The following is a 24884-nucleotide window of genomic DNA, read 5'->3' on the forward strand; positions in this document are numbered from 1 at the left end:
TATAGCAATCGCTGTAAATGCAAAAAAATAAAAATTTCTAATTAAGCATCTTCCGTAAATAAATTTAATTATTCTGTAAATGTTTTTAAAAAATTTCACTCTCGAGAGCCTAGGATTTATTTTAACGATAAGATTAACGAGATTCAAATAAAATTATAAAAAATAAGATAAGCGAAAAAATCAGAAATAAAATATATACAGATCTAATGAGTATAGAATTTATATACGCTAAAAAAGTAACAATTATGAATATTTTAATTATTTTTGAAAAAAATAATAAGGAAAATGCTCTTTCATTTCGAATTAATTTCAAACATCATGAATATCATATATGATGTATTTTGCGAATATTATTGGCCTCGATATTTTTTGTCTTTGACGAAAATTGCTCTCCTTTTTTTTAGGAAAAATTTTTTTTACGCGTTGATAGCTCTTTTTTTACAACTCTTTGTATTTTTCGCAATTGCGACTGTTTATTAAGCTTAAATCACTGCGTGCTCACCTTGTTTGAGATCATAGCCGCACATGTATCGGCGGACGAGAACGGTGAGAGGCTCGGTTGCGGCAAGAAAGCGTCCTAACAGGATCGCACAAACGTGTACGTACAAACTCGCCAGGAGAAAAATTCCTGTACGAAACAAGGTTTGAACCAGGGGTCCCAATTCAGGTTGCCACGTGCTTCCTCGCACACGCACGCGTTTCTTTCACTTTTCCTCGATATTATAATCACCCTCCCCCCCTCGTCCGGTCCACCGTCGTTCTCACTCTCGGAATACTCGTGTATAGCGACGTGAACTTGGGGCCCGAGGGGGTTCGTTCACATAATCGTCAGAATAATAATTTTTCTGCACTTTATCAGTTTCACGGCGATCTCGACCAATCGGCAGATCTCATCGTTCCCGTAAAAAAAGAGTCACGTGATGCACAAATTCCCGTCACTCTTCAATTTTTCACTCGCGAGGATGTTTCTCGAATTATTGTCTAACGTAGGGTGAAACTGCGCGATCGATCTCTCGCTTATAGGGTATCGACACTTGTCGTTCTCCATGTCGTTTTTTTCACAGATATTTTTTCATCCGCTGGAATTTGCGATTACGATCGAATTTTACATTGGCAAAGCTTGTTCATAATTTCCAGAAATAGAATAAAGCTGCAACCGGAAGCTGACTGCTCTCTTATACAAATGAGAAAGAGACTTTCTCGTATTTAGGATCGTGTCACGGATCGGGGAGATATTTCGACGATTCAGTTTGTCGAGTTGCGCTCGCATAGGGAAGAACCTTCGTATCGGGGACCGTGCACGAGTCCGGACTCTCTCTGATGGGTTAATAATGTCCGTATCCGTGCTAGTCAGCGGTCGGTCACGCCGATTTTCTCACGCTCACGAAGCGAACGAGCGCGCGCGCGCGGACAAGCTGATCACGTAGCACGCAAAGAATTTAATTCGCCTTTAAAATTAAAAAACGCGCAATGCCACGCACACGGACGTGCGTATTTCGGAATATGTTCCAAGAGTCGTGTTTTATTCTCCCAAAAAGTTTAAGCGCACTCTCGCCGTAATGTCGAGAACAAAATCACGTAGGAAAGAATTTCAAGAATCTCGAGGAATTTCACTGCGATCTCTTGCGCGAGAATCTCCGTAATTATCCGTGATTACGCCAACGCACTATAGCTATTTCCGATTTTCTGTCTTCTCGCACAAATGTGTCTCTCTTCTTCCGTCCTTTTAAAAATTTTGCAGAAAATCGAAATCTCGTAGATATACGAGAATGTATCATCCACTCAAGAATCTTTAGATCGAAGAGAGATTCGAATATCCCGAGAATTCGAAGCTCCTTCTTCTCTTAGACGTGACGTGACGAAAATTCCCGAACACGTAACTTCCGACAGTTCCACGAACTCTGATCACCCCCACTCGGATCAGACTCTTCATCAAAGAAAAAGAGTGAAGCGTGTCTCGTGCACGAATGATTTCCAAGAGTTCGTATATCTAGGAAGGTCTTGATTCCTTTGACGTCATATACAAGAATAAGAACATATAAGAATTCCAAGACACGTGATTCGGCGGCTGACAAACAATGTATAGAAGACACAATGTAGACTCAATTTCGGCGATCACGTCAAATGCGAGCTGGTCAAACACAGGAGAGACTCAGCGCCGAGCACTACTGACGCATCACTGACTTTATCCGTCGTCATGTAGTGTCCTGCATCGGAGAGTATACGGGCTTAGGTCGCGGACTCTCTTTCTCTCTTTGTCTCTCTCTCTTCTTCTCTCGCATGATATGCTCCCGGTAGGTACAGGGCACTTAACACAGTTAAACGGACGAACCCTCCCGCTGGTGTGTGCCAGGCGACGTGACAGGCGACGCGTTATGCTCCCAGCTTCCGCGAATAGCTTCTGCGCCAGAACGGCCTGGATCTTCGTTCGTGCCATGCCATGCAAAATCGCAGAAGCGTGCCATACCGTCTCGACGACGACGACGGAATTTCGGGAGAGACTTGTTTGTTTGTTTAGCCGCGCGAAGAGAAAGAAACAGAAAGAAAAGGACAAAGAAGACTTAGAATTTCGACGAGTTGAAAAATGTAAACACGGGAGATGGGTTTCGTCCTTACGCGCTTTTGTAGCGATGAATGAGTAGACATCGATGAACGACTGCTAAATCGGTCCTTATTTTTTTTTGTCATACCTAACGTTAAAATAATATATGGTGTTGTCAGTTTTTTTTCCATATTATTTAAAGTAATTATTTATGGGAAGTTTATTCGCGATTTTCTCTTCATCTCTTTTTTTTAATTATTAATTTTAAATAATTCCAAATATATTATCAATTATTTCGCCATAACGTAAAGCTTCAACTTTCTCAAAGCGAGAGACTTTACATCTTTTACACGTCACTACATATTAATGTCAATCGTCTGTATAATGACTAACATTCCCGACAAAGGAAAATCTACTAGGATATCCATATACAAATTTGACCTCGCTGTTTAGTTCCGCGACTCACGATTTATGCATTTCGCATACTTTCTTCCGCAAAAGATAAAAAATCGATAAGAAGAAATCATCGTATATACAATATTCATCGTCTGAGAATCTGGATCGAAATGTCCAAATTCTCTGACCCGGGGGAACGGATGCGTGGTGAGCGACCTCTGAACAATAACATGGGCAGGAAACTATCATATGGGAGTGATTCATGTATACATTACAGACGATGATCTCGCAAGTTGAAAGACGTGCACGCGAGAGAAAGAGAGAAGAGTGAGACAGGCGGCGAGATTCGAGCACGGGATACAAGCAATTCATTCATCAATGATTTATCCAAAAGGGAATACCCGCGCACTAGATTCGGCGCGCTTCTAAGAAACAGAAAGCTATATCAGTCAAATGCCATCCCTCTAATGAATTCTTCTGGAGTTAAGCATTTTCGCGAGAGAACACTCTATTTCTAGCTTCCCATCGTCTCATCTCAAGCATCAAAAGATTATCCTACGTGATACATAAATTCTTATAATATAGATGACTTAAAAAAACGTGCAAGTATTTATATTATTTATTTAAATCAGACTAAATAAATTGGTATAAAAGCGCGATTAAAATTGTTTCATGATAAAAAAAATCCCAAAAACGAAGATACCGATAATAGCGAATGTCGTGAGGATGGTTGTTAAGAATCTCCCCGAGCGATCTCATCATCGTCATTACATTTTCGCCGATATTACAAAATCTCGCGAATATACTTCCATCATCGCCATCGTCGGCGATCTCTTCCTCCAGGCTACGTTTTTTTTTTTTGCCTGTGTCGAGGAGAAGGTGGACCGATACAACACTCGCTCTCGCGACCAGAGTGGACACATGTATACAATACATACATATGGGGACAGAGATGCCGAAGGTGGCTGTGGAGAAGGAGAACGAGAGAGAATTTCCTTTTGCAGCCTATGCGGCGGCGGGTAGGATGCTATAAATAACCCGACAGCCTCCCTGAGAACAGAAAGTAGCTCGCCTTCGAGTTCCGTAACGAATTCCCGGGATTACTTTCTGGATCAGTGGCCGCTCTCGCGAACGCGGTTCTCCGATCGTCGATTAATGAATCGCTGGACATTTAAAGCCTAACCGCGGACGTATTTGATGCGTCGTATCGTCGCGATAAGATTGAGCGAAATCGCGAAATTTATATCGCAACAACATTGTCAGAAACGAAATACATGATATACGTACATCGTATGTTGACACTTTACCTGCTACGCATTATACAATACATGTAGAGATAATGCCTGCATATTTCCTTGGAAATTATGACATTCCTTTGGCGGTTATTACGATAACTTTATATCCTTTTTTTATAATTTGTATTTGTTGCCTTGAAACCTAAATAAGTAAAATTACACAAAGTACCAAGAGCCTTAATCATATCCGAGCATCTTTCGAAGAAAAATGCATAATATGCGATTTGTATATGATATTATTGTCAATTAAAATATTAATTGCATGGAAAAATTGATTCTTCTTTTTTAATTAAAGCTTTCTTAATAATAAAACAATTTTTTAATAAATTTTTTAAAAAATTGTTTAGTTAAATCAATTGATATAAAAAATGACATGACTTGCTCTTAATAGCCCGAATTTTCCCGTTAGTTAAAAATATATATAGGTATGCACTAGCGGATCTTAATAATGGGGGTCGATAATGGGGCGGGTTTCTGCAAAATTATTTGATTTAATATTTTTGGTTTCATGCTTAGCTTTTACTCCAGGATCAACGACGTCGATAGCTTTTTAACGTTTGTTTTTCTTTATTAATATTTCTTTATTAATATTTTTTAAATGGATTCAGCAAAACTGTTTCTTTTAATTTGTAGGGGGGGGTTACCCCCCCCCCCCTCCCCGGATCCGCTAGTGGGTATATGTATTTAAATTTTCATTCACTTTATTTCATCGTAGACGCATAGCAGTATTGCTCGAGAGAAAAATGAATGAATCACTTATTCACGCGATCCTTGAATGATGTTATTAATAGACACCGTCGAAAGTGTTTTGGGGGGTTGGGGGGCACGAGCGGGAAGAGACGCGGACAAACACCTGCGCGTGGGAGCGTGCCTCGGAACGTATGTATCTTTTTACCGAGATCAGCAGTACTCGGAAGAGAATTATCTGCTAAATGTAATTCGAAGACAGTGAGAGAGTTCGAGCGGTGCGTGGCAGAAGGAATCGGCGAAAGGGAGTCGCGTTCGTCTCCGCGTTTGTCGCGATGTCGAAACCGCGCCGCAACGTTACGTCGATAACGCGTGTCCCGATTTACTTTGGAAGCGAATTTATGTAGAAAGTCGGAATGTGCGTTTTACTTATACCATCGTATTTAAATGCCAACTCTCTTATAGCTATCATAAAAAGCTGTCCGTTTGGGAATCATCCGGATACTATTTTAGCAAAACGAGACCCTCAAAGCCATTTGAAAATAATCTGTATTAATTTATTGATAATTTGTAAATTGTTTTTGTATATATTGATTTTATATTAAAATTTAATTTATTTTATATTAATTTTATTTATTTCATATATTAATAATTTTATATTTTATTTTATATTAAAATTCTATGTTTGTTTCTCTCTAAGATAGATCGATTATATCACGTTTTTTCTCTCGAAACCGTTCATGCTGTTATTATTGGGTTATCATTGAACGATGGGTGATATTAAATAATATTTTTAATACAGCGAAGCACGCGTCATTATTGACGTCGATGTTTTCGCGTATATATGAATTAGATTTATTATCGAATGACCGATATTGCGTAACATTCGGTTTTCTTCCGATCGAGAGACGTGTTCATTCGACTTTGGCGATATCGGCGTGTGCGTGTGTTTGTGTGTCGCGTTTATTATGTATATAATTAATATAAATCACTCACATTGCACGTCGATAGATCGGCTTGCTGAAGCGATCGCGAGTTATCGCCCTGTGACTAACATTGCGTAATCGACGACGTTTTCAAACGATACACTTCCGAGACGATAAGCGCGGGCGTGTTATCGTTTTTATCGCAGATTTGATTAACATCATCCACAATATTTACACTCGATCGTTCATAAATAGTCACGGTTTAAGAATGTCAGCGTATAATCTAGGCTTGTTTCGCGATAAGAGATTTCTCTCCCAACATTTATTATATTTAGAATTTAATTTCAAAAATATTTGGATCTCGTAATATAAACGTTTTTATAATTAAACAAGAATAAAATTAATTACATATACATATAATTAAAAAGATCACAATAAATAATCTTCGACGATTTTATTAAGAAGAAATCTCATCTTTACTTTCCTCGAAGAATTTGTCATAAAAGTTTGACACAATGAACCAAAAAAATTGAAATGCGCATAATTTAAAAATAGAAAGAAATCTCTGGCGTTTTCTTACCACTCAAATTACGGATGAAACTTGATCTTCTATTTGTCGAAACCGCTTCTATTTGTCAGCGGATCAAGAGCATGCCGGAATGACGTAATGACGAGAGGGACATGCGTTTCGTGGCTATAAACTTCGCGCGACGAAATCAAGACCAGGGTCCTGGCATCGCGTGTCGACTTGACGATCATTATGATCGGATAAAATATATAAAATAAAATATCCGAATCATACATGCAAATATATTTAAAAAATGCGAAATAAACAATGAAACATTTTTATAGAATCTTTAATAAAGTACTATGAAATATATCTGTATTCAATAGCGAATAGATTATACTGAGAAAATATAAAATAAAAAGACAAAAATATGCCGGATATAAATGTTAAAAAAAAATAAAATAGATATCGTTTTATTTTAGTATGGAGTTATTAGTATGAGATTACTTGCTTATCTATGTCGGATATCGTGTTATATCATTGAAATTGTCTCGTTACGATCAATCAAGTTTTTTGTTATCGAAACAACTGTATGTACGACCGACATAGCTTTGTCTACTTTTAGAATGACTTAGAATTTAGATTGACAGTAGTATATGCGCAGTCCGTTCCGCCCAATTAAACACGGACATTTAATTCGCGAACGTTCCTACATTGAACTTCGCCGCTACGGGACGGATCGAAATGACGCACGTTACGTTGATCTTTCGCAAGTGAGCGAAATGTCATACTATAAAACGCAGATAACGTAATGGTCAACGATCCGAGAGCGATTTTGTCGGAGAGACAGCAGCGCGACAGAAACTCGGCCGCGGTCGAATGCGCGCACGACCATTTGCGAAAGAGATTGTCAAGTCGCGCTTTGACATTTTTCGCACGCTGACGAAACAGCTTGTTTTCGCTAGCGCTCGCTTGCCACCGAAACGCATTCCTCTTCTGCACAGCATCATTATACGGTACCTAAGTGCGCGTCGCCTTGCCCACCTTAGCCAGGCTAATTGTTAAGCTGAAACCGAAGCGATGACGGGAAGCGATGATGGGTCGAGCCCTCTCATCCGTCACCGATGCAACGTCAATGCAACGTCGATGCAACGCCGTCATTGCAACGACACGGTGACGTCGCGCGATGAAGTCGAAGTCATTCGTATCGGCGATCGTAAAAGTTGCGAAGTCAAAGTCCGTCGTCTCTCTGTTATCATCATTCAGCGCGGTTCATTCAGAACTTTGCTCGTTATGCAGCAAGCTTGTACGGATAAACGACGCAGAAATGACACGTGCGTTTTTATCGTGTGGTTTATCGTAACGTTGTTTAAATGTATATCGTACGTATCTCGATATATTCGATTGCTGACACTTCAGGTTTCGCTGAAAATTCTGACGCCTTTGTAATCAATACGTATATAAATTGCATTCTTATGTCTGTCGCACATATGGTTTTGCGCTTATGTAATAATGTTAAAAGATCATTCGAGAAGCAAAGAGTATGAAGATGAAAGTTCTGATGGGAGAAGCCCAGAACACTCTCTTTTATCCTTTTTTTCTTATTTTATCTACAAGTTTTTTAATAGATATTTAGAAATAACTTTTAAAAATAGCTTTAAAGCTATTTTTAAATTTATTACAACGATTTTTATCTTGCCGCATGCAATTATCTTTCCTTCGTGTTTGTGAGCAAAGAAAAATAATTTTATAAATATTCTCTAACATATTGCGAAAAAAGAGAAGATGATACTTTCTACATTCATTTTTTTAAAACACTAGAATAATCCAAGCGCGTGCCATTCTTCGGTTTTTGTATTAAAAAATAATATTTAAAAAAGTCGCTAAAAAAAAGTAATATAAAGTTTATTTAAACTCGACTCATATTTTTTTTACAGAAATCAGTTGATTAAAGCGTTAATTTACTAATTAAATTTTAAAATAAAAATGTTATAAAAATTAAAATAGTAATATGTTGTAAATACTATGTCATACTACCTTATTTTTGATTAATATTTTTTGACAGAAATCAACTGATAACTGTCAAAAATATTAATCGAGTCAGAAAATATAAATAAAGCGAAAATTTGCTAATTAAATTTTAAAATAATAATACATATGTTATAAAAATTAAAATAGTAATATGTTGTAAATAATGTTTTATATTTTATAATACCTTATCCGCGATTAATATTTTTTGACAGAAATCAGCTGATAACTGTCAAAAATATTAATCGAGTTTAAAATATTATAACATATTATTATTTTAAAAATTAATTAGCAAATTAATTATATTCTAGCTTACATATTTATATTTATATTCTATATGTTATAATGCGAAATAATAAGATTATTCTAATATATGTATGTATTTTATTTGTTACAGATAGCATTGCGATTCACGCGTCGTCTATTGCTCGTATCGGTGAGTGAGAAATTGTTTATTTTATAACATTTTTATAGCGGTAATGGGAGTGTATGTAATATATATGTTGAAAATATTAAAATAATAATATGTTATAATATACCTTATCCGCGATTAATATTTTTACAAATAATATAAGAAAAAATGAAGACCAAGGGGGTCTCGCACGCGTACGCGATTCGAGCAGGCGACGTGCCTGTAGCCTTTCGTCGGATTCCTCGTGATATCATTCTCGCGCGACCGTGCCAAGAAGCAATTGAGGCGAATTAAACGAACAATTAGGCGAGCCCGGGGCCTCGAGCAGACAGCTGGACGCAGAGACGAGAGACTCGTCGACAGATGCATCGGCGCTCGCATAAATTTTTACGCGTGAAAATAAATTTTACACGCTCTCGATCTTATCCTAATCTTTATGCAATCAAACGAAATTTTTTTTTAATGATTAAAAATATCAAATTGAAATAATCGATACAATCGATAATAATACGATCTCTGTGGAACAAACGCGAAGATCGGATGTAAGTTTTCTCTATTTTGTTTAATTTTTTTTGTAGCTTTGCTCGAAGTCTCGAGCAAAATATTGTTCTCCATTCGATCATTAAGTAATTAAAAAATTATTAAATGAGAAGATATATGTATATATTTATTCTATCTCCCTCGCTACGTACGCCCATGTCGTACGACGTGCTCACGCCCCGGGTCTAAAGACGATCGCGCGATCCTCTCGAGTCCGTCGACGCGATCTCGTTTCGTTGGCTACGTCATCCGAGCGACAATGGAATCGCGCAATTTCATTTTCTCCTTACAGCTAGTTTGCGACGCGTTACTTTGCGGTTCACTTAAATCGCGGCCGAGCAATTTCGCCGCGTGCTTGCGCGTTTAAGCGATTCTCCGAAAGCTGCCGTAAATATACGCACTCTTCTTAGGGTCGAGACATCATGAAACGCAAGAATAAAATATGAGGATAAGGATAAAAATATAACAGTCTCGGATCTGAAAAAATCATCGATTTTTATGCTCGTCGTAGTTTATTTTTGATTAATTTTAATTAAATTTTTTTTCTCAAAAATACATATTTATTTTATCTTTCAATAGTATCTTTCATTGTTCGATTATATTTTATACACCTATGTTTAGTTTTATTTCTTGTATTATTTTTATTTTTTTTTATTTTTACACGATATATTTTACTTTTACACACACACAAGTCACAGATCAATATTTCTCGCAATGTTCAAAATCAACATGATATAGTTGACTCATTTATTCAAGAAATTTCACATTTCTAAGATGTCGAAAGTTTTGATGGAAAGTGTCGCGCATATATGCATCAGACACGTATCGTATAAACCAAAGCGATGTGAATGCATGGCAATATTTCTAGGATATGTCCCAAGTTCCATATGATTACATATCGTTACGTTCTTAGTATGTTATTAAAGGAAACGTTATATGTGATGCAAAGTTTCAAGTACAATTTAATCGTTCGAGATATACATATTTTAGAAATATGTATTAGATTTTTTTGCTTTGAATCTTCTAAATCAGTCTACGGAATTATTTTTCAAGTAACTGCTACATCTTGCGTAATTCTTTTCAATCAGAAAATATAGCCGTGTAAACACGTGCTCGCGACGTAATATTATAATGACGCAATGAAACGCGTCAGGAGAAGCATAAAAGTCACGGGAGTCAACGATTGCACCCCGGACTATTGTCGGCATCTCGTGATTCAGTTTCCATTGACACGCACGCGACCGGTTTCGTAAGATTTGCTGGTGATCATCGCCGCGATTACCGGAAAGTGCACCTCGGTTCAAATATACAATCTATTAATAAAGCCACTGACGTACGAGCATATATTATGAACGCAATAGCCTTTTTATTCATAACGACGAATACGACAAGGAGCTCGCGTTATTTAAGTAATGCGTGCGTTTCACGCATGGCGCACCGCGTGTGACCTGAATTGTTTATGCAGACACGACCGTCTTGTATTAAGTCTGCGAGAATAATTTATATAGATAAAGAGAAAAAAAACTTTGCTCTTTGCCTCCTTTCTTAAATAACGTAATTTTTATTCGAAGAAAATTAAGTTAATTTGTAGATGTGCAGAGATAATTTTGAATTTCATAACACAATGTTATTGTAAACATTGATCTTTTATACGTAGTGAAGAAATTGTTTTGATACATTATGCATAAGCGTTCTGAGTAACGCAAGTAGTGTCACACGAGTTTGTTGACTTAAAACTAAGCTATTTAAATTACTCGAAAATTCATACTGTTATCTTCAAATAATTTTTATGTATGCTATCTTGAAATGTATCAGTGAAATATTTGATCAATGAAATGATATTTTTATTTCTACTAAAAAAAATAAAGATAATTCTATAGTAATTAACAAGTTTAAACTTTGAGATTTAAAGCATAAATATTTGATAGAATAAATATATACATATATGTATATTAAAAATTTTATATTTTACTTTAAAATACAATTTCAATTAAATAATTAAATTTTATTTGATTAAGTGTATCTAGAAATATTTTAAAAATATTTTATATTCTATTAAAAAAAAAAAATTGAATTGAATTCGACATTTTCGGTAATTCACTGTTTGCATTTATTCTAAAATGTAAGTAATGTGAAGCACTTACCATGCTAGATCCTTCTGGCGAATGCTTGATCTCTCGATGGTCTCTCACGCAAGAATTATTCCTCTCGATCGTCACGTCTCTCGATCGTGTCCGGCGTCCTTCTGATGCGTGCGTCGCGGCGCATCGCGTCTAATATACACCACTCTACGGGGTGTCTCCGCGGCGTTTGTGCCTCCTTCCGCGTCTTCGCCCCCGCGTGTATCTCGTCAACGATCGCGTTATCGTCGCCCTCTTACCACACATGTACCTATCCAACCCCCGCGCCGTCGTCGCTACTACCACCATTGCGGCGTCCATCGCGTTGCAAGGATGCCCCAATTGTACGATCCGAACAGAAATAGAGTCTGCAATCTTCCGAGTAATGAGTAGCCACTGTCTACACTCGCCTTCTTACGTCGTCGTCGAGTGGAAGCCTCTTGATCTCTCTCCTCCCTCATCTCTCGCAGCATCCGTTTTTTCCTATCTTCGGAAGACGCGTGTTTCCTGTCATCCTCCTCTCGTCCTGTTTACTTAATTTACCCGCACGATGATCCCTTAATGCCACGGCGTTCATGGTGGGTGTAAGCTTTTTAGGTACACAGACAATTACGTTATATACACGAATAATCAAGCAATTTTAGGGCACGTGGAGACCGATGTCATACGGTGAAATTGCGCTCCACGTGTCGGCGCATTCTGAGATGACGCGTGTCCGCGTTGACAACATTTTTCTTGAATAGAATTTGCGAACGACAGGTATTAACGAAGAATTGCGATTAACTGAGCCGACATATTAGGAGCTATTATTATTATATAATATGATCGTTATATATTTAGCTACAGGTGGCTGTGCGTTCTGGAAAAAAATTATATTTTTACAAAAATAATATAATAATACAGATATGTAGACGCAATACATATATAAAGAGAGAAAAAGAAGGGGGGGGGGAGAGAAAAATCTGTATACTTTGGTCAATCGTGCGTGTATTATGATCCTACACGTTTTTTTCAACATCTGTGATGAGATGTCTGCTCTGTAATCGAGATTCATCTTCATTAGTTGTGTGATGTGAGTACTAAATCCAATTTATTCAACGTTGATTGGATGGCACGTGCCCCTTCAAATCTGGCGAATCAGTTTTTTATTCAATCTTTGACGGGCTCGTAGCGCTATTATTATTACTTTTACAAAAATATATGTATACGGAATGAATATGTAGGGTTCAAAATAATTTGGAATAAAATGAAATTAATTTTAAATGCATGAGCTATCTATCTGTAATTTATCTCTAAAATTAATATTTTGACAAATCATGTACGAACATGGATAATTAATTGGTGGTGACTTTTGAAAGAGTCCAAATTAAAAAAATATACATATAATACATTCTCGAGAATATATTTCTATATTTATATATGTGTGCTTTATGAAATTTATTTGAGAGAGTCTGCCATATTTTATGAGTTCGTTTTCGCCAAAAAACTTGTGCGAATTTAAGTTGTGAGAATCTCTTATGGATATTTAGTCACACAATTTTGTTTTGATGTCATAATAAAAAACCGATTGACGTAAGCATCGATAGTTGATCCTTAAGGAATATGGGTTTACATAAGCCAATCTCGCGAACACGCGATTAGCAGAATGCTCGTGAGATGACAGAGTGTGAAATACATATTTAATTCGATTAGGTATGGTGTTAAGTTCGGTTTAATTAATCAATAATGACGTAGATCACTTTTGCGCGTAATATACTTCGATTTTCATATAAAAACATTTCTCTAATTGTAAGTTAAAATTCCTAAAAATTTGTGTGAGGCGAAACGACTTCAGCATATCGGAGAAATATATATTTCTGAGCGCGTTTATTAATATGTAATGACACGTGAAACCGAATGTGATAATTCTGTTCAATTGTAGCGAAAAAAAAAAGTTTCCTGAATTAGCACTCGTTCGATAAATGCAGAAATAACCATAGACTTCGCACATAATACTACCCAGCCATTTTTCTTGAAGCGCGATGGGGTTTCTGTTTAGTCCAGAACACACAGTTCCGAATACAGAATGTCAAGATTAAAGTAAGATTAAAATTAAAAAAAAAAATTTTTTTTGGAGAGATGCAACTCAGAGAGAGACTTGCAGAGATCTAGCTTGCAATCAGTTTGGGAGAAAATTCTATGTTCTCTATTATTTATTTAGAAAAATTACATTTGATCGGAAATGAGAGATCGTGAAAAAAAAGATATTACTCTGAATATTTTATTATAAGTATATTTCTGTTTTATATTCTATTATTATTCTAAATATCACGAGTATGTATTTCGAAATAACGATGCACATTTATTATTATATGAACGCGACACATTCAAACGTGAATCGAATCATTCTCTTGGCGTGTCCCTGCCGTTTCTGCGACATATCTTCGCGGAGAAGATTCCGTTTGTAGCTTGTAACCACGCGGTGAAATCGCTCGACGAGTCTTCGCGCGCGAAGCCGACAAGTCCTCGCAGCGTCGCGTGAATTGCATGAATTTATCGCACGGAAAGCCTTTCCAATTCTTGGCGTGTTTCTATACCAGCGGCATGTGCCGCTTCTTGCGGCCGCGAATACACACTCTACAAGCAGTTGTTAACTAGCACTCGAGGTGTCGAGATTTTCTGCGTCGTCGCGCGCGTTCACCGCCCTCGCAACTAGAAGAGATTTTTCCAAGGACGATATAAATATACATATATGCTAGTCATTTCGATTAAATATTTTATTCGTCTAATACTACGAAGAAATTTTTTATAATGTTACCCAAAAGTAACAATCCATCATTTTTCATCGTATAACATTTTCTAGTAGTGTTGAAATCATTATCCATATGTTTGCAGAAAATTTCTTTGAGTCCACTCCGGAAAGAGGATATGATTCGGATCCAGAATGCGCGCGCGCATTAATTTATTTTATTTGGTAAAAGAAAGGCGCACACATGCATTCCTCGCGATGAAGTTACTTGGCAAATATATATAAATCGGCCCCACGCGTCAGTTTTTCCATATATATCTCATTATATGGTAAATGAAAGTCCTCCGGTGAGAAGGGGTGATTATATCGCGTGGAACGATAGCTGCCATATGGGAAGCTTTTAGAAACGCAGGCGAGTTATGCGCGTTACGTCGAGAGTCCAGTTTAATTCCCATTCACTTGTGCTAAGATGCATACATGTACATCAAGCATGATACAGCGTGCGATAAATTCGATGAACACACAGTCGAGATTAAAAATTCCGCTCGCGTTGTTTTTGCGCGTTGATGTACGCTAAGGACGTGACAAACGGCGCATGTTTACGACGATGGTGTAGAAAAATCGCCGGAATCACTGCCAGCCGGAAATCAAATATCGAGAAAATGTTAGGTGACTAGTTATTCACGAGCGAGATATAGAAAGAGAGAGATTATAATCATTGAATCTACATCTATGTATCCGAGCACTTTCTTACACTGCAAACGAATAGTTCGCGTTTACTTCGTAGCCGATGTTACACAGGAACGTGTATTTGCCCGTAGAAAGCCGGGTTCTACGAGGAGTTATGCTAATCCTACGCTAATCCTACCGTAAACGAAGTAACCGATCGCTAATAAGTAGCATTGCGGTGCCATCGTTGTTTGTACGGTACTTGTACGTGCGACCACTAGTATCGGGTGCAAATGACATGTGTAAATATTAATAGATCACATATGTCGGGGGGAAAGTTCTCTATAATTAATTAACTCCAGAAAACTAAGTCCCGCGACCCACGTGACACCGCGACGACTTGGATTATCAATCTTGATTACGCTAATGTAAGTCAAATTAACGCATCGCGTCATGATCAGATGGACACTGTTCTCCCTTAAATTATAGTCCTATTCTAGGTTTCTTGACTTTAGATACAAGGAGAGAATTTCCTCTTAGAATTTACCCTGAAAATCATGGTAATCATAGGACAATATGGTATGGAAAGAATTTTATGAGAATTTCTCTCGTTAATATTTATCACAATAAAAATAATAATATCTATCACAATAAAATATAAAACATGTTTGATTAATTTTACTAAACTCTGCATAGTAAAATCTTAAATTAATCAAACATATTTTATATTTTATTGTGATAGATATTATTCTTCTTATTGTGTTAAATATTAATCAGAGAAATTCTCATAAAATTCTTTCCCTACCATATTGTCCCACGATTACCATGATTTTCAGGATAAATTCTAAGAGAAAATTCTCTCTGTACTTTCGGTCCTCAGAGGACCATGCATGTATCTGACATCTGTCTTATGGGAGACTAATCTTTAATTACTAATTATGAGACAGACATAGAGAAATTTATATTGGATCCAGATCGATGTCGTTCGCCATATCGAATTGTCGATATACAGAGACCAAGATATCATTGCTGTCAGGCACTGTACCATGTGGTTACGTACATGCGCGAGCTCTCGTTTTATTTGATTTCTGCCGCCGCTGCCACGCTGTCTAGGCGACTAGCTCGGGCTATGTTTCTGCTCTCTCTCTTTCTCTCTCCCTCCAGTCATGCAGCGCTTCCTTCCCTTCGCCTCGTTTCCTTCACTTCGTTCCCCTCACTTCTGATTTACTTTGCTTCTCTTCTCGGTATCTTCTCTTTTCTGCATCTTCCAGTTCCCTTTTTCTTCCTCTCGCCTCTCTCTCTCTCTTCTTCTTTCAATTTGTTCTCTTATATTTTCATCTCTTTTTTCCTCTTCTGCCTTCTTTTTCTCCAATCCTCTATTTCTTCTTTCCTCAATGTCTCTCCTCTTACAAGCTTTCCTCAGACCCCTTGCCTTTCTATGGCAAACTTGTTCAAGCTCCCTTGACGTCAATGATGGTATTCTCTTGGATTCCACGGATATAAATTTTGTCGAGTTTTAAAATTAGATACATTCATAAATCTGAATCTTCTTAATGATACTTAAAGCCAATTTTGGCCAAACCTTGATTAATGATTAATTCTTTAATAAACTAATTAGCGATTAATTCCATTACTTTGTAGAATTGCCTATATAGCAAAATTTCTAACTATAGAATCTGAACTTTCTTTTTACATATTGAACAACAAATAATTAATAATAATTATTTTATACCCATATTGACAAAATAATATCAACAAAACGCATACTATTTGGCTGATTCAGTTAATCAGAGTTGAAATAATTCTTATTATTAATGAGATTATTTTATATTAATGTAGAATTATATTTTAAAAAATAATGCCAAAAAAAAAGAAAACGTTCGCTTGGGGGGACTCGCAGGATAAAAGCAACCAGTCACACCTCGAAGCAACTTTTCGAAGCGGCTCTTCTATGTTCCTTCGTCTCTTTTTCCTTTTCTTCCCGATGCTGGGCTCTCGCCATCGCTCGTTTTCCGTTCGTTAAGATGCCGCGGCGAGAGCGTGGACGATTTCTCGGTAAGATAAGCGAGAGTCCTCGTGCTGCATCCTCACCTCGCACCTGCGAATCTCATTGCGAGACTCCTCTGTCCTCCGATCGGACAGCGTGCATCGTAGATACTCTCTAACACCTGGTGAGAGACTAGCTGGCAGCTGTGGTTCGAATGACGAAGGCCTCCTCGTTCTCGTTCCAGGCCGTTCTCCAATTCTAGTGCTCGCTGACGTAACACCGAAATCAAGGCCACCTGACGACATCACGCGACAAATGTTAACATCGAGCACTGTTGATTAACTCTTTTTAAAGTTAGGATAATAATTCATAATCTTGCTGTATTCATTTTCTGGAGAAGTGTATGAAATTCTCATCTAAAAATAATTGTGAATGATGAAAATCATGCGTGAAGAAATCAGAATCTTAAGCCAGAAAAATGTTTAAGGGAAAAATATTGCTAATAATATGTGGATAATTACATTTAATTCCTGATCAAAATAATTTAATAAATCAAACTAATATAACAATTTCTCTTCGCGATCGACATTGAAATCTCCTGATATCTTGCGTTTTAAAATAGATTTTTTCGCGAAATATAATATATATTCTTTCATAAGAATTCCCGTTGCTAATCACCGAACAGGCATCGAACTCACTGATCAAGTGACGGGACGACGACTAGTTCTCGAGTTCGATGTCATATATCGACGATTGTAAACCCTCTAAAAAATGAAGTTCAGCGAGAGGAGAAGTAAGAAAAAAATACAAGAACACTTTATCGAACATATCGTCAGTCAACGCGGCCGCTGAAGATATGTTCGATGTTCAAGTGTATCCACTGATACTTCTAAACAATAATCCATTATCGCGGTCCACGATATGATCTTGTATAAAACATGGTAGACGATATCAAAGATCTTGTGCTGAAGGCAAATCTTTTCTTTTCCTCTTTCTTTCTTTCTCGGCATACGCGAAATGAATTTTATTATAAGCACACATCTTATCTAAATTTATTTAGCATGCTAATAATAAAATATTTTGTCATCTCAATAGTTCGTAACTTCTATACATTTAAGTGCAATAATTATTTAAAAAAAAAAACATTATGCAACCATTCTTGTAAAGCTCGACAGGAAGATTTACGAAAACTAAAGTCTGAGAAATTTACATCTTAATTTATTCCTCCTTATTAAAGCATACAGACTTCTTTCTGTGGAATTATTCTGTGTACGCTTTCACGTCATGCCAAATATTCGTTAAATGCTGCTTAAACTTTCCAGAGAATGCAAACTGTCAATTTATCGAGAATCGCGTCAGATGTATTTATTTGAAAACGTTCGCTTGTACTATTCCGATCATATACATATGTCACCTTTATATATATTCACGAATGATCGGCGATACGACGAGAGTGTATCGTTAATTGAATTATGAAACTGTCGCAGTGATTATGTGAAAGCGCGTTTTTCTGCTCGAGCGATCGAGAATCGAGAAAAGGGGAAAGAGAGAGTTTCGTCTCATGAAAAAACATTCGAGACATCGTGACGACGACACGCGGCTATTTATGGTTACTTTGCTGGAGGTGGATATATTTGTCCTTGCGTACCAAGGCCTCGAATCTCATTTTTTTAGGACTGCCAAGCACGCTTTGCACTCGTTTCGTTGCACTCTTTCGACGCCTTCCTCGAGTCTGTAGCGAGTCGGCAGCTTCTCTACTGACGACTATCCTTGCGATGTCTTAAACGATTTCTGTGATCAATATTTCCCGGTTCATATAACTCTCGTTCTTTAATCTCGTTAACTCGTAAGAATACGAATTAATTTGTCTTATTGATCAGAGGAGATACAGAATAAATACTTACATAAATTTAATAAAAATTTAATATAAATTATTGTATATAATATACATTTAATAGCATAAATTCTCAATTATCTAATCAAATTGTCGCCTTTTAATCCTGTTTCGATATCTCTTAATTTTTTCTATTAGTTTATATTTATTTGATTAATTTTTATAATGTTCAGATATAATATATAATTATTATAATAATTGATATATGTATATAATTTCTCAATGAAATAGACGCGATAGCGGAAAAAATTTATAGCAAATGTACCATTTTAGTAAAATAAAGCTTATACATATTTTCTATATAAAAATTGTTCCAAGTTTTTTGTATTTTTGTATAATTATTTATATATTAATATCTATATTAATATATAAAATAACTATATATTATATCTGAAATTTAAGAGATTAGAACAACACAAGCGCGCGCTATTCCTCGATTTTATATAAAAAAAAGAATGATATTTTTATATAAAGTTTGTTTAAACTTGATTGATATTTTTCGACAGAAATTAGTTGATTAAAGCGATAATTTGCTAATTAAATTTTAAAATAAAAATATGTTATAAAAATTAAAATAATAATGTTATAAATAATATGTTTTATTATACTTTAAATTCGAATAATTTTTGACAGAAATCAGCTGATAACTGTCAAAATATATTAATCGAGTTTAAAGTACTATTAGCAAATTAACTCTTTAATCAGCTGATTTCTGTCAAAAAATATTAATGAGGTGTTAATTTGTGAATTAAATTTTAAAATAAAAATGTTATAAAAATTAAAATAAAATAATATGTTTTAAATAATATGTTATAATTTTCCTTAAACTCGATTAATATTTTTGACAGTTATCAGCTGATTTCTGTCAAAAAATATTAAACGCAGATAAAGCATTATAACATATTATTATTTTAAATTTTATAACCTATTATTATTTTAAAATTTAATTAGCAAATTAATGCTTTATTAATATTTTTGGACAGAAATCAGCTGATTAAAGCGTTAATTTGCTAATTGAAATTTAAAATAATATTATGTTTTAAATAATATGTTATAATTACTTAAACTCGATTAATATTTTTGACAGTTATCAGCTGATTTCTGTATCATTCTTTTTAACATAAAATCGAGGAATTGCGCGCACATAGAACGCGCTTGTGTTGTTCTAATCCGTTTCTAAAAAAGGCATTTTAAGTCGATTCTCGCAAGTATTATTGGCTCTTTTTCGCGATGTTGATTAGTTGCTCTCGACTTATGTTTTGTGTGATATTCATCGCATCGAGAGACTGTCATCGCGAGAGTTAGCAGTTTGACAGTTTGTCCAAAATAAAATAAAATAAAATAATAATATGTTTTAAATAATATATTTCAATACTTTAAATTCGATTAATATTTTTGACAGTTATCAGCTGATTTCTGTCAAAAAATATTAATCGCGGACAAAGTATACATATATTATATTATAAGTAGGTATATATTATAACATATATTATTTACGGGTGAAGTTGGCACCCCTATGTTATGCTGTCATAGTTCTGTTAAGAATTATAAGTTATTTATAGAACCATAGGAAGAGTTCTTGATAATTTTTAGAAATAGTTCCGGTCATTACGATAACGAAAATCAGTTTCAAAAAATAGGTGCCAACTTTACATTTTTTTATACATCGAGTTCTAATAGTTTTGAGCAGAGTTTTAAGGTTCTTTTAAATAGTTATATAGTTCCAGATTATTTTTTGAAAGAGTTCTGCAATTTTTAGATAAAAAAACGTACTTTCAATATCGAAGATATTTCTAATATTTTAGAAATATCTTCGATATTGAAAGTATGTTTTTTTATCTCTATAAAAATTGCAAAACTCTTTTAAAAAATAATCAGGAATTATGTAACTATTAAACAATTTAAATTTACTTACCTTACGGTTGCTCCTTTGTTGCCCGATGCCTCCCCAGGCCTCCTTCTCGTATAGAAGTTTCGAAACACTTGCACTCGTGTTATTTTTTTTCGTTCGCGATGCGCGGCGACGCCCGGATTTTAGCTATCACAATCTTCAACGCGTTTCGGTAAAACGCGAGACTCGCGAGAGCTTATTCGAAGGATGCAGCGAGACGAACATTGAGCGCGATTCACGATCGACGAGATCAATTTCACGTGTGCGATCGCGATTACGATGTCGGTACGTGCGACGCGATCGGATTTATACGATAATTAACCGCCAAAGACGCTAATTAATACACTCGTCCTTTCGCGGACCGGCAAGAAGGGCGCGACCGTTGATCACAAACAATCGAAGAAGAACACTGGAGGTGGAGCTAGACTGGCACTGCCAGGTTCGGAACGCGCAACGATACGTCGCGCCGAGCCGTAGTGGTGGGGCATTGTAGGGCTCGCGACGCAACGATACGTGCGAGGTTCAGCGAATCACGTCGCGACTACATACTCCCACCAGGTCGTAGTGGGGGTATGTAGTCGCGACGTGATTCGCTGAACCTCGCACGTATCGTTGCGTCGCGAGCCCTACAATGCCCCACCACTATGGCTCGGCGCGACGTATCGTTGCGCGTTCCGAACCTGGCAGTGCCAGTACGTGCGAGGTCGTAGTGGTGAGGGTATGTAGTCGCGACGTGATTCGCCGAGCTCCCACGTTGTGACCCCTACAATGCCCCACCACTACGACTCGGCGCGACGTATCGTTGCGCGTTCCGAACCTGGCAGTGCCAGTCTAGCTCCACCTCCAGTGCTTTTCTTCGATTGTTCGTGATTAACAGTCGCGCGCTTCTTGCCGGTCCGCGAAAGGACGAGTGTATTAATTAGCGTCTTTGGCGGTTAATTATCATATAAATCCGATCGCGTCGCACGTACCGACATCGTAATCGCGATCGCACACGTGAAATTGATCTCGTCGATCGTGAATCGCGCTCAATGTTCGTCTCGCTGCATCCTTCGGCGACTTCAGTGCGTCGCGGCGAAGTCGCTCTCTTGATCATCTTCGTTCGATAAGCCCCTGCGAAAAGTGGGTCTTGCAAAAAGCGGCGACGGGAAAATGGAGCTTCCGTTTTATTCGCGCGCGAATAAGCTCTCGCGAGTCTCGCGTTTTACCGAAACGCCTCGAAGATTGTGATAGCTAAAACTCGGGCGTCGCCGCGCGTCGCGAACGAAAAAAAAATAACGCGAGTGCAAGTGTTTCAAAACTTCTATACGAGAAGGAGGCCTGGGGAGGCATCGGGCGACAAAGGAGCAACCGTAAGGTAAGTAAATTTAAATTGTTTAATAGTTACATAGTTCCTGATTATTTTTTTAAAGAGTTTTGCAATTTTTATAGAGATAAAAAAACATACTTTCAATATCGAAGATATTTCTAAAATATTAGAAATATCTTCGATATTGAAAGTACGTTTTTTTATCTAAAAATTGCAGAACTCTTTCAAAAAATAATCAGGAACTATATAACTATTTAAAAGAACCTTAAAACTCTGCTCAAAACTATTAGAACTCGATGTGTAAAAAAATGTAAAGATGGCACCCCTATTTTTTGAAACTGATTTTCGTTATCGTAATGACCGGAACTATTTCTAAAAATTATCAAGAACTCTTCCTATGGTTCTATAAATAACTCATAACTCTTAACAGAACTATGATAGCATAACATAGGGGTGCCAACTTCACACACCCATTATTTACAACATATTATTACAATTAAAATAATAATATTTTGTAAGTAATATAATATAAAAAAATATATATATATTGAAACAGAGGGATTAAAAAGGATGACAATTTGATTAAATAATTGAAAATTTCTAAAAACTTTGCAAAGAAGAAATGTCTATCGATTCCTTCGAATTTACGCCTATTTTTTTTTTTCCGGGAAGTGCGATCGTACTATCGTACAAATGCTGAAAAGTGAGCAAACCGTTTCTTCGAGAGCTTCTCTTTCGCCGGCAATGAGATCATGTTCCACGTCGAAGTACGATAACGAGCTGCACGAGTTGCACCGTATGTTTCGAGGTGCCAAGCGGTCTACCGGTGCAAGACTCGAGCAAAAACTAGTCCAGCTTACCAGTCCCGGACACGCCCCGTGTGGTTACTCCCGCTGTAACTGCTCTTCCTTTTGCCAACGCCGGCGATTTTCCATCCCATCAGCGAGAGAGCCCGATTTTTCGATTCATCGCGAAAGGAAGTCGATCCCGCGACGATGAGAAGAAAACGAGTAACCCCGCTTGATGATCATCGAGTTAGCGCGACTTAGCGTGTTCTTTTCTGAAGACGGTCGATCCAAGGGTGGCCTTGGATCCGAGCGAACCAGCAATGACCTTGGCAGGTCGCGTACTTATGTATATAACGTATTCCTTTATAGCGAAGATAAGATATATGGCCCTTTAAGCGACATTAATAGCGCATAATTAGAAATTATATGAATATAATTTATACATGAATTTCGTTGATCTCGAAAAAGTTTTAAAATATTGCACACATACATTTTTATTAAAAGTCTTTTATCATCTAATTATTACACTTATGAAAATTTATTTATTTATTTATTTTTTTTATTTACCTTATACGGGAAAGGCTTTCCCTTTAATACACAGAAAGAGATTGACAACTAGGAAACAATGTCACGCTACAATTAAAATATTACATATTTAACAAATATAGTCTCATCAGTATAGGGATCGCTTAAATGAATCTATGGAGCCATGAAAGAAATCGACCAGATCCACACTTTTGTTCGCTTGTATACAGATACGATTGTGTTGAAAATATTTTATCATCGAATTACAAGTTATTTCTTTTATTTTAACAGACTGATAAATTCTGATTATATCTTTAACGCAAGAATTTAACGAGATGATAAAACGCGGCAATCAGATATATACATATATAAAAAAAATATGTACACGGATTTCTCTAAGATTCAAACGAGATAAAAATCGAACTCGAATAACCACTACCAGCGGCTTGGACCACTGCCGGACGATCGGCAGGTACTTATTAATTATCGCATAAATTGCGAGCTCGGTGCGGAGAGGCCTGTTTGCGAAATCCGATTATCCTCGCAATGTTTCAGTAATTGAACGTGCGGCGAGCGCGACTTGCAAGTCGTACGGAAGACCATCGTTATTCGATCTAAGTCACGAGCAGAAAATTAGATAGCGGCACGCAGTCTTGCCGCGCTCGCAAGTAGAACCGGTCAGTTATCGAGCAGGCGCGGCGAGGAGAAGCGCGAGAGAAGCGTTTTTCTTTCTCTCCTCTCTTCCTCTCTCTCGGACACGCTTAATTATACAAAAGAATTACTCTGCGCGTAATGGAAACGAGGAGGGAAAATCGCGATGGTCGGCGACGCCTCGGGCTCCTTCGCGAATGTTCTGAAACGAGAGAATATCGTGCATTCAACTTATTTCATTACGGTATATATGAATATATTGAATAAGTCGTAAAACGCGAGTAATTGCTCAGGATTCTTCCCACGCTTGTCTCGTATACGTTGGATCTTCCGCGACAAAGGGACATTTGTGAATTTTCGTATTTTTATAATGGATCTATCTTTCGGAAGAGTCCAGGATGAGATAGTTTCTCCCCCGAATCTCGAATCCATTCGTTCTCTTTTATAGATTTTGCTAATGTTCGCTTGTTAGACTTAATTACGGCGATATCTTTTTCGCGGGATTGTAGCGGAATTAGTTCGCAAACGTTAATTAGACGTTTATCTAGCTTTGCCGTATTATAAATGAACTACGTATCCGTGATTCATTAAGTGACGAGACTGGTGGCGTAAAAAACGTTTTTAGACCTTTGAGAAGAAAAAGATACGCACGATGGATTATACGTCCATTAGGCTAGCCAGTTTGTTATCGTTGTATTTTATCCCACTCTCGAGGGATTGTGGATAACAGTCAACAATTAACTTAATGAGAATTATCGTGGAAGAAAAATAGTCGTCACGACTATTTCATAAATCAAATCTTGTTTTCGCTTTCTTATTAATACTACTAATTAAAAAGATATTGGAATATTGTGTTACATCGCGACATTATTGATACTCTCGAGGAACTTCGATATTTTTCAACAAATTTACGTTATATCGCCCATACACATGCGGTTGCCGATGCAAACTTACGTAGGTTCGCATGCGTTTATCCTGTATCGCGAAC

General features: G+C 36.9%; 2 protein-coding genes across 5 annotated transcripts in view; one reads left to right on the forward strand and one right to left on the reverse strand.

Annotated features, from left to right (window-relative positions):
* Itp (ion transport peptide) overlaps positions 1–11630 on the reverse strand; it is a 44304-nt gene extending 32674 nt beyond the window's left edge. The window contains exon 1 of one of the 4 annotated variants that reach the window (XR_014427524.1): positions 503–2465. Coding sequence is in view for 3 of the 4 variants with exons in the window: in XM_083058674.1 (XP_082914800.1) it covers positions 503–517 (15 nt within the window). In the remaining variant the exon portion in view is untranslated. Of the gene's footprint in view, positions 1–502; positions 2487–11478 lie in introns of those variants that run through there. The other 3 variants (XM_083058673.1, XM_083058674.1, XM_083058672.1) reach the window with 3 other exon arrangements.
* Positions 1–24884, forward strand: part of LOC145949003 (peroxisomal leader peptide-processing protease-like) — a 65653-nt gene that overhangs the window by 34146 nt on the left and 6623 nt on the right. Inside the window, exon 2 of the mRNA XM_083058667.1 lies at positions 8780–8818. The gene's annotated coding sequence lies outside the window, so the exon portion shown is untranslated. The remainder of the gene's footprint in view (positions 1–8779; positions 8819–24884) is intronic.

Source organism: Prenolepis imparis, unplaced genomic scaffold (genome assembly GCF_030444845.1).
Source record: "Prenolepis imparis isolate NDT839.2.m4 unplaced genomic scaffold, iyPreImpa1.0 SCAF_2, whole genome shotgun sequence".
In the NCBI taxonomy this organism is placed as follows: Eukaryota; Metazoa; Arthropoda; class Insecta; order Hymenoptera; family Formicidae; genus Prenolepis; species Prenolepis imparis.